General features: G+C 30.0%; 2 protein-coding genes across 2 annotated transcripts in view; both read left to right on the top strand.

The window, feature by feature from the left end:
* Positions 1–12111, top strand: part of LOC126840042 (uncharacterized) — a 64277-nt gene that overhangs the window by 36856 nt on the left and 15310 nt on the right. The window lies entirely within an intron of this gene.
* On the top strand, positions 1472–3233 carry LOC126840041 (uncharacterized). Its single transcript, XM_050575534.1, has 2 exons — positions 1472–1551; positions 1633–3233. The coding sequence occupies exon 2, from the start codon at positions 1662–1664 to the stop codon at positions 2481–2483; it is 822 nt and encodes a 273-aa protein (XP_050431491.1). The 5' UTR covers positions 1472–1551; positions 1633–1661; the 3' UTR covers positions 2484–3233.

The raw sequence follows: 12111 nt of genomic DNA, 5'->3' as shown, positions 1-12111 counted from the left end.
CAGTTCTCTTATTGTTCAAATTTAAAACAATTATTGATGCTACCAGTTGAATTATTTCCCTTTTTCAAGATTTCCTTAATAAATATAAAGGGACTACAGATTATTGAAATATATATATATATATGTAATTGACACATTTTTCATCTCCTATTGGTCTCATTGTCAGTCCTAAAACCCTAAAACTTCACCTGAAAATTGAAAAAAAGAGAAATTGTTTCCACGCTTTTCAGGGGAGTATTATGATATTTGTTTAGTTTGTCAACGTTTATCGGTAGTTCTACTATGCTAAGACTACCGCTAAACGAAGACAAACCAAACAAAAATCATGAATCTATTCCCCTGGAAGGCGTAGAAGTTTTATGGTTTTTTGGGACAAAGCCAAAAAGGGGAAAATTACATATATTGTTTTATAATTTGTATTCTAGAATGACTGAATTTGCTTGAATATTGTTACAACTACTATAGCAAATACAAATTTTGTATTAAAACCAATAATAATATTTTAAAAATGTCTTTTCGCCTTTGTATATCTATCTTCCAGTTAACACATTTTTTGTAATTGTGTTTGTATTGATGTAAATGAAATAGGCTATTGGTTGAAAAATTAAGAAGCCGTTTCCAAAAAAAAAAAAAAAGTTCTCTTTCAAATAAACGCTATAATACTTAATTGTAAGCACTGCACCTCATTATTTCTTACTGTCCTGTACATAGTACAAAGTTCGTGTTTGAGGTCATCGTTAGGGGTGGAATTTTCTACTATGCCAGTTATCTTTGCGGCAGTGTACTCAATAACTTCCCAAAGTTTCATGGCGATCGGTTGAACGGTTTACTAATGCATAAAGGACAGACAAACAGACAGAAATTCATTTATATATATATATAGATTAGCCGTTTCCAAAAAAAAAAAAGTTCTCTTTCAAATAAACGCTTTAATACTTAATTGTAAGCACTGCACCTCATACTTTCTTACTGTAATTGGTTTGGACTGAACTTGTATGAAAATACTAACTACTATTGATATATATTGATACTATTGTTTATTGATATGTATTTCGCGGTATGTAATTTAATATGTGTGTAGACTAATAGGATCGTTAGTTTTTACAGAAAATATTAGCATATTTTCTAACTAAAATATAAGGTATGTTTTTTTTTGTTGTATTAACAGAAATCGTATACTTGTGGAACACACATTTGTTATATGTTTTTCGATGGTACAAACGCGAAGAAAAAAGATAACAACAATATTTTATAAGCACACCGAACCACATATTGTTTAAACAAGAGCTTTGTGTAAGCAACGCGTAGATATTTTGATAAAATATAAATGTATATTGATGCATAGATGAGGTGTATACACGCAATGAGGTCATACTAACAAAACACCTTGCAAATACGAATTTTCAAAATCATTATATCAATAATTTAAAAGCGCCTCGCGCGACTTTTTGTTTAAATAAGTGCTTTATGTAAAAAACAACGACGGTGTTTGTTTGAAAACTGTTTCAATACGCCGCACAAGTACATTGACAGCCGCATCTAGAAGTCTGAGTAAGTAAAATCGACACGATTGTCTTTTATCGAAGATATAGCAGCTAATAATTAATACAAAAGTATTATAATATTTCGCAGATTAAAGAAAAATTGTAAGAGGTGTCAAAATGGCTGTGTTGAAATCATGGTATGTAATAGTTTTTCTAATAACCAGTGTATGGTCTTCCGACGACATGGCAGAAAAGGAGAGTTATTTAGACAAATTACAAAGCTTAAAGCAATTGGCTACCGGTTACAATAACCAAGACGAATATGATCGTAAAAAATTGGAAACTTTGTCTCTCGTGGATTTGCGTCAAAAAAGTTTGGACTTGTACCGTTACCTGGAATGCGGATACTGTAACAGTGCTCTGTTTCATTTGAAATTAATGGGCGATGCGGTTTTCGACAACATCAAAGATATTCTCACGCCAGAGACACTTGAGGATTTCTTGTTTGATAAAGAAGCGTCTATGATGCTCGATTCGTTGTTGGTTCTAAACAACTATGAGGTAAAAAATCTTTGGTTAGTTTTTATATACACCCGCCAAATAAGGGTTTTCTTTGGGCAAATTGTTAATGACGGTGGTAAGTTTAGTTCGAAAGTTTTAAACAAAACACGACGGATGCACGAATTCGTGTTAACCGAAATTGAAAAAGACTTGGACCGCTGCATGTGTCCATTGGAAAACTCTTTCAACATAAATTACGAAAACCATAATTCGTTGGCAAAGCACCAACTGTCTTTGTGTAATAATTCAGAAGCTGAATCTGCCAGTGCTGCAAACAATGGCAGCGTGATAGATGCAATACGACAGAAAAAAAGATTACTGCATAACAATTTCGAAAAAAAACCGGCAGAGAGGACTATTGGAGTTCTCGATGTCCGAATCATTAACGGACGGCTTGTTTCTTTTTCACGACAAGGAAACATACAAATTGATTATTGACGAATTTATGGCCGACAATTCCAATAGGTCAACACTCTTTACCACAGTACATTTTCCGGAAATCACAAGTGGGTTGGAGGGAGTCAAAAAACTTAAAAAGAGACAGCGTCAGATTATCGGCACGTTAACAATAATAATGCTGGAAATGATGTTGTCGTACACCCTTAAAACTTGCCAAAGGCGCGAATCCAAAAACTTTTTGAACAACACGAACACGTTCAAAAATCAAATCTTAGGCAAGTTTATGGACATAATGTCGTTGCACGATAACGGGGCATTCAAAAAGGTCTATGCACAATTAACATTTTGCTCATCCCTCAATAGAGAGTTCAAAGATTCCTTCGCTGAAGAGATGTTTGATGATTGCATGGATGTTATCGTATTACTAATTAACAATTCAATTAATAAAATTACGAAGAATGTTCGTTTACCCAAAATCAAATCAATAGTGAGCGATTGTGAAGGCGAGAACGTAATATCAAAGCCTACCGTTGATGATATTCTTAGAGAAAGCGAAAAGTTTGTCGTTAAAATTGAAAATCATATTATACCACATTCGATCAGGTTGGCGGAATCGTTTTGGATTATGGTCCGTGAAAAAATACTACCTAATACTAGTACTACGTCTCGTGATGAAGCTAATTGACCTAAAACATATTATATTATATAATCATAAAAAATAATTATTCATACTACAATACTAAGGCACTTTTATTTCACCATAATGCACCTTTATTATAATTTTTTCGATTGTGGATTTATTTAAAATTAGTACAAATAAATGTATAAATGATTATATCCGAATCCTTTTTTGAATGTGATATATTTACTACATTTAAATAACAGATCTAGTAGAACTGCATACTGTTAAACTAGTTCTATATAATTTAACATAATTTGATAGTAGGTTCTATGATTAGGTACCGGTCTCTAATTTTGTGGTTCTATTATAAACCAACATATTAAGAGATTAGTATAAAGAAATTGGACCACCATTAGAGACCATCTGGTTAGGAAGTATTAATACCATTTAAAGGATATAAGACAACTGGCCGTCGTTACCTACGTATGATAAGAATAGATTATTTCACAACTCTGTAAGTTATATAACTCAACTGGTAAACGTTTGACAAACCAAACAAATATCATAATAAGAAGTAATAATAATTAAAATAATAATAAATATATTTTCCCCTGAAAGGCTTGAAAACTTTATCATTATTTCGCTTTTTATGTGAAGTCCTAGGGTTTTAGGTCTGGCAAATAGACCAAGAGTAGATCTAAGGAAATCCAAAAAAGAGAAAAAATTACTTATTGACTATAGTCAATGTGTAAGTTGCTATGTGTTACGTAAAATGTGTATCGTTAAACGATACGTTTTGTGTCGTCTGATAATGTAGCTAAAGACAATCAACTGTTAGCATAAAACATTCTTTTAAGTTTTTATAATCGGAGAACTGTTTTTTTCTTATGGAAAATGAGTCGTTTTTAGCCATATCTTGTTTTATGATTATTTGTGTTTTAGAACGATTAAATTCGCTTCCACGATAGTACTCTATTGTTACAAATATTATAGCAAACACAAAGGATGTATCATAACTAACAATAATACTTAAGTATCATCTATTGCTCGCATCGAAGCTAAAAAGCTGCTTTTTCCACCTACGTATGTCTCGTAATGTGGAAAAACACATTTTTTGTTGTTGTGTGCATAGTAAATGAGCAGTAAATTTTAGGCAATATTTTTCGTTCATCACGATTAAAATCATTTAAAAAGTCTATTTTAAGGTAATATATTTGCTTTTCACGTATCTCTTCGAAAATTGTCTTAATAAATATGAAGACGTAAACTATTAAAATTGTCTTTGGATTTATTAATACAAAGCTCTCAAAATGTCCAGATTTTTCACAATCATAAATACTTACTAATTTTATAAATTTAAAAAAAATATATTTTTTGGCTATGTCCAAACTTTTCACAAACATAACTACAGTATACTCGTAAATTATATCATATTTAGACATTTTTATATGGTTATTATGCCAATCAAACTCATAACCGAATTTCCTTTTATAAATAATTACAATAGAGCCAGCAATAAAGAAAGAAAAATTCCCAACCAGTAGTTTTTTTTTCTTCAAAAGCCTTATTAATATATTTACTTTATTATTCTGAAAGTCTCCATCGATCGGACTAACATCAAAGCATAGTGGGATGGAGTAGTCACAGGTCTACAGGAAATATTATAAATAAAAGTGATAAAATCCGTTTTAAATAAACAATTTCATGCTAATTTGTAAACTTTTACCTCATACTTAATATGCTGGTTTATACTGTGCTTGGTTTGAACTGGTTTAAGAATACTAACTACCGATTCGCTATGAAGGGTGTATTTGAAAGTGATTTATCCTGTAATAATTTGTTATTTGTAATTACTTGTAATAATTCCTGTAAATCTATGATCTCCACGTCCCCACTATGCCCCGACTCCACTGTACTGGCCTTTTCTAGATGTATTAATTTATTTATATGTATTTCGCGGTATGTTATTTATTAAAATGTGTATAGAATAAAAGGATCGTTATTTTTTACAAACAATTTTAGTATATTTCCTCGCTAACATTTTATTGTTTTATCAACAGAAATCTTATACTTGTGGAAAACACATTTGTTATATGATTTTCGATCGTACAAACGCGAAAATAAAGAATAAAATCAATATTTGATAATCACATCGCAGAACTTGTTGTTTAAATAAGACCTTTGTTTAAGCAATGCATAGGTATATTGATGCATAGATGAGATGTATACGATAAACACGTAATAAGGTCATCACTAACAAAACAACTTGCAAATACGAATTTTCAAAATCATTAAATAAACTATTTGTAAGTGCCTCGCTCGACTTTTGTGTAAATAAGTGGTTTATGTAAAAAAATACGACGGTATTTTTATGAAAAATATATCGATACTTCGCACAAGTACATCGAAAAACGCATCTACAAGTCCGAATAAGTAAAATCAACGCCAAGTTCTTTTATCAACGATAGCTGTAAATAATTAATACAAAAGTATTATAATATTTCGCCAGTGAAGCAATAATTGTAAGAAGTGACAAAATGGCTGTGTTGAAATTATGGTATGTAATGGTTTTTCTTATAACCGGTGTATGGAGTTACTTAGGCAATATACAAAGCTTAAAGCAATTGGCTACCGGTTACAATAACCAAGACGAATATGTTCGTGAAAAATTGGAAAATTTGTCTGTGTTTGATTTGCGCTTAAAAATATCGGATTTGTACCTTCAACTGGAATGCGGATACTATTACAGCATTGAGTTTCATTTGAAATTAATGGGCGATGCGGTTTTCGACAACTTCCAAAAAATTCTCACGCCGGAGACAATTGATGATTTTTCGTTCGATAAAGAAGCGACCATGATGCTCGATTCTTTAATGGATCCAAAACAATACGCGGTAATCAATCTATGGTTATATTTTATACACACCCGTCAATTAAGGGTTTTCTTCGAGCAAATTCTTAATGACGGTGATAAAATGAATTTGGAAATTTTAAACAAAACCCGACGGATGTACGAGTTCGTGCTATTCGACTTAAATAAATACTTGCACCGTTACAAATGTCCATTGGAAAACTCTTTCAATATGAAATACAAAAAACATTTTTCGCGTGCAGACAAACAACTGTCTTTGTTAAATAGTTTAAGTACCGAATCTGCCAGTGCTGCAAACAATGGCAGCGTGATAGATGCAATAAGACAGAACAAAAAGTTACTGCATAACAACTTCGAAGCAAACCGGCAGAAAGGACTATTGCATTTGTCGATGTCCGAATCGTTAACGGACGGCTTGTTTCTTTTTCACGACAAGAAAACATACAAATCGATTATTGATGAATTGGTGGCCGACAATTCCGATAGGTCAACACTCTTTACCAGAGCACCTTTTCCGAAATTTACAAGCGGGTTGGAGGGAGTCAAATTACTTAAGAAGAGACAGCATCAGATTATCGGCACGTTGAAAACAATTATGTTGGATATGATGTTGTCGTACACACTTAAATCTTGCCAAAGCGACCAATCCGATGACTTTTGGAACAACACGAACACGTTCAAATATCAAATCGTAGGCAAGTTTATGGACATAATGTCGTTGCACGTTAACGTGGCATTCACAGAGGTCTACGAAAAATTCGCAAGTTGCTCATCGCACGAAAAAGGTTCCTCTAAATTTGACAATTGCATGAAATATTTAAAAGATGACATTCAATGGTTAATTGATGAAATTACGAAGAAATTTCGTTTACCCAAAATCAAATCAATAGTAAGCGGTTGTAAAGGCAAGAACGTAATATCAAAGCCTACCGTTGATGACTTTCTTAGAGTAGGCAAAATGTTTGTAGATAAAATTGAAAATCATATTATACCACATTCAATATGGTTGATAGAATGGTTTTGGATTATGGTCCAAGACAAAATACCCACGAATGATCCTACTAAAATGTCTTGCTTTGAAGCTGAATACCTATAACATATTTATTATTTATAATCATAAAAAAATAATTGTTCGCATTTCAATGGCACTCTTATTTAATTATAATGCACCTTTGTTTTTATTATTTCGGTTGTGGGTTTATTTGAAATTAGTACAAATAAATTTATATGTACTTGTACGTATAGCGTTCTATTTATTATAAGTCATCAGCCCAGGAACTTTTTAGCTTAAGCGTCGAGAAAAAAAAAGCATTGTGGCTTTTATGAGGTATTACTTTGGTCTGCACATTTTTCAGTCCAAACAGAAATTTGATTTTTGTAGTTGTTCAAATTATTTCAAAGTATCAATTGAATTACTACAACCGTATAGCTGTTGACTTGATGGTTAGCAAAGTAAACGGTGCGAATCTCATTCAGATATTGTTTTCTTCAGTTTTGACTAGGTATTATTTACATGGACCATGTCGTATGGTTTAAATACAAATACCTGTGAAATAACCGTGTTCTGCTGGTGCGGTTTACTAAAATGTTAAAATTAATTGTATCATCAATTACAACAAATATAATTTATAGCAATACATATTATATAGAACTTGGTCTATGGTCCTTCAATGTCCTTAATCATTTAGTCGAAGTTTTGTTAATAATAAATAAAAACAAATTTTATAAACATAATGTAAAACAAAACATATTATATAAATATTGCAAACAGTAGTGAGAAAAAAATACATTATTTATATAAGTTTTTTATCTCACCCATAACTAATTGGCTTATAAGAAAACAACATTTTTCTTGAATGCGATGTTATTACTACATCTTAATCACAGGTCTAGAAGAACTGAATAATCTTTAACCTTGATGCTCCATTACAAACCATCATATTAGGAGGTTAGTATAATAAAATTGGACCAACATTAGAGACCATCTGGTTATGAAGTATAAATACCTCCTTATCATAGGAATAGATTATTTCACAACTCTGTAAGTAGTATAAGACAACTGATAAACGTTGACAAACCAAACAAATATCATAAATCTATTCCCCTGGAAGGTGTGGAAACTTTTTCTTTATTTCGCTCTTTAGGTGAAGTTTTAGGGTTTTTAGGGGAAAAAGCCAAAAAGGGGATAGTTAAACTTTGACGGTAGACAAACAACTGTTAGCATCAAACATTTACAGTAAGTTTTTACAATAAGACAACTGTTGTTTTTTTACAAAAACAATTTAATATTATTACTATATTTTTTTTTATGGAAAACAAGCTGTTTCTTAGTCATATTTTGTTTTATAATTTGTGTTTTAGAACGATTGAATTTGCTTGCATGATAGTACCATATTGTCACACATATTATAGCAAATACATATTGTTATGTATAATAACCGACAATAATACATAAGCTCCGCATCGAAGCTAAAAAAGCTGTTTTTTTGTATGACTCGTAATATGTAAAAACACATTTTTGGTTATTTTGTTTATTTTGATGTGAAGAGATAGGCCGAACCTCTGGTTGGTCAAAAACAAGAAGTTGTTACCAAAGAAAAAAGTTTACCAATTTGTATTATGAGCTAAAAAAAACCGGTAGAATTTTATTTTAGATAACCCACCATTTTTCAAAAATTGTATTGATGATAATGGTCGCAGCCCTTGCCACGATTCATTTGTCGAATAAGTACCCAAAGATATCAAAATCGATTGTTGTTTTTTTACGTATCTCTTCGCAAATATTCTTAATAAATATCTTTGGAATTATATTTATTACAAAGCTCTTAAAATGTCCAGATTTTTCACAAACATAAATACTTAATAATTGTATACATAAAAAAAATAATATTTCTTGGCTAGGTCCAAATTATACAATTATAAATTAAACAGTACACTGGTAAATTATATCAATTTTAGAAATATTCATTTGGTTATTAGATAATTGTAACGGCCAGTCATTAGTAATAGTAATAACAATCTTTATTAACGGGAATGTATTCCAATTTACAATAGTATAATATATACCAGAGCAGTTAAGTATTTATACATAAATTGTAAGTACTTAAAATATTACACTAATACTATAATGTATGAATAAAACACGAAAAACAAAATATAATTTGAAAATTTATCAAAAAACTAATTATAATAGCAATGAAAATTCATTTAGAGTTGAAAGAGAAAAAATCGACATCCTTTCTAGTGTTACCTAGAGTCATTATGACGTTACATGGAGAATTTATTTGGTAATTTCTTGCAGTATTTTTTAAATAAAATAGAGACTTGTCGCGTGATCCACCATGTTTATTTTAAAGTAAATACATTCTGGTAATTCAGCCATTCAGGGCAATCGATTAAGTTGTTTAATAATTTTGATAGGAAATTTAGTACATTTTTTTCAAACACTGTTTTCAGATTCGGTAAGTTAAAAAATCCCTCAAGACCCGCATATGCCGAATGCGGTATTCTTTCGACACAACATTTAAATTAAAGAAACCCAACAAAGTTATTTTGAACTCTAGATAACTTTTGAAGTTGACCTGAAGAGTTAGAGTTAGAGAGCCACAAAAGGGAACCATATTCCAATTGTGAACGAACCAAATAGCAATATAATAATTTTAAAGAGGTTTCATCCTGAAAGTCACTACATGTACGCTTTAATAAGCCTAGTTTTTTTAATGCTTTGTTTTTTTTAATTTCTAGATGGCTACCAAAAGATAATTTTCCATCAAAATGCATACCAAGGTCATTTACAGTATCTGACCTTTGTATTTCCTGATCATTTAAATAATATTTTACTATGATGGGATTTTTTCCTAGGGAAAAGGATAAATTGATACATTTATTTATGTTCATAGATAAATTGTTTTTAATGCACCACTCATGGATATTATTCAAATCAATTTGTCAACATTCTGTATCCTTTAGATTCTTTAGTACCTTGAATATTTTTGCACCGTCTGCGAATAATAATATATTAGAATGAATCATAACTGTTGATAGATCATTTATAAATTGCTCCATTGCTGAACGAATACACTATTTTTTATGTTTGAAAATGCATAAATTAGTTATAGTTGAACGGCCCCCTCGAAATCCGTGTTGTTCATTAGTTAAAATTTGATTACATATCGGTGTGATACAATTATTTAACAATTTTGGGAATTATTGGAATTTTAATAAAAGAATACAGCGGAAAAATTCCCAACCAAAAGCCTTAAATTGTTCAAAAGCCTTATCAATATAACTTTATTAATATTCTAAAAGTCCCCGTCGATCGGACTGGAGCTTTTTTTTACAAGCAGAAAGTTACAAATTTTGGGTTTTGACAATAACTTAAAAAACATTACAAATATTTAAAAAAACATTGAAACAAAAAATATTTATGACATAATTTCCTAAAATAATGCTTTAATATACTTTTTTATTCAAACCAATAGTTTTACGATAAAATCATTTTGAAATTAATTATACTAAATTATTTATTATAATAAATAATAGTTTTGTTTTTATAATACATGTTCATGGTTTTAAAAAAAAAGTTATGTTTTTATAGGCAAAAAATATTAAAGTTACATACTAATGTATGTAAATATATCGGTTTGAAAAAAACAACAGAAATTATAAAATTGCTTACACATTTTATAAAGTCATACTAAATAATTTGATTTAAAGTTCAATACTTGTAAAATTGCATACCATTCAAGTCAACATTTAAAAGAAAAACAATAGTGGCTCATATGCTATTACAATGATTTGTTAAACAGTTTTTTATTTTGATTTATCAAGCTTTCTTCTAAATACAATACATTTTCTTGTGAATTGTAACACACGGACTATGGAGAAGTATAAAGGAGTATGGAGGAGGATTATGGAGGTGAACTAATGGAGATAGTGGATTAGAGATAATAGATAAGCGGTAAGATATTAGAGATACTAGATTGCAGGACATATCCATGTATCTGCATAAAGTGTGGATACTCTTAACTTGTTTTTTAATTGACTTTTTACAAGTAAAAACTCAGTTAAGGGGGTAAAACGTCTACAGGTATATATATTTATAAATTTAAGTAATTTTTTAAAAATTAAAAAAATCGTTCTGACGCGAATCTACGGATATTTTAATTATTTAATTCGGTTTTAATTAAGAAACCGGATATGTATACATTCCGATGGCTTATAAGCTCAACAGCTTTTATGGTATAAACCCCAATTTAAGTTGCATTATGGTTGATTAATAAGACCTTTTATCGATTCAATATAATATATTTTGTAGTTCTTCAACCTTAGTTTAGTAGTCTGTGATTGGTCCATCTGATTTATTAAAAAACATGAATTATTCAAGTTTACTCTCTCCCAGCTTATTTAGTTTATGGTTAAGGGTTTTAAATCAATAATTTCTTTACGATATTCTTTTATTTTGTCAACGTTTATCGCTAAAAAAATTGTGTAAAAAATTAGACCCAGAAAACTTCCAGATAAAAAACGTGTAATACTGGTCTAAGATGTTGCAAATATACAATTGTTGTGCAGAAATATAATAACAATGATAAATCCATATGATATAATCAAAATATTTTAAATGTGGGTGACGGATAAATTGTTTTATTTTTTTAATAAATATAAATCTTTGTTCATCAAGAAAAATATCCTGTCAGGCCAACTCCATTGGTATTGGATTGACTTGAATAAGATTTACATGATATGAACAATATTCTGGGTACGAAAATTCACCCTATGGATTTTAAATTGAAAAGTATGTTGATTTGAAAATGTTTTTTTTCGTTATATTATTGCTTGCTTTGTTTAAAATGTGTAAACCGTTTATATGGTTGCTGTAGTATGTGGTGTTTTTGTGCTCTTAAACAATGATAAATAATATTGTGTGTGTTTTATATATTATAATACTTCAAGGTCTTTAGTAAAAATCTAGGTACATAGACCGCATTGTTATGTTTTTTTAATGTGTGTACGAATATTACGAATATTATGTTATTTCATATCGATACAAAGTTATATGGTAAATAAGACACCAAAAAAAAAAAATATATTTATTACCAATTGTGCTTACACGCAGTTGCGTTTAATTTAATACTAACGATTTTCATAAAACGAAAATCCAGAGTACTAAA

Source organism: Adelges cooleyi, unplaced genomic scaffold (genome assembly GCF_023614345.1).
Source record: "Adelges cooleyi isolate 19-005CV unplaced genomic scaffold, UGA_ACOO_1.1 ACOO_flye_CR_arks_rails_tigmint_CR_PRNA_330, whole genome shotgun sequence".
Lineage (NCBI taxonomy): Eukaryota > Metazoa > Arthropoda > Insecta > Hemiptera > Adelgidae > Adelges > Adelges cooleyi.
The sequence above is the reverse complement of the archived record's forward strand: the minus strand, read 5'-3'. Positions and strand labels throughout refer to the sequence as shown.

What these genes read in the sequence shown, in the direction of transcription:
- LOC126840041 (XM_050575534.1), top strand. Translation starts at nt 1,662, where the DNA reads ATGGCTGTGTTGAAATCATGGTATGTAATAGTTTTTCTAATAACCAGT.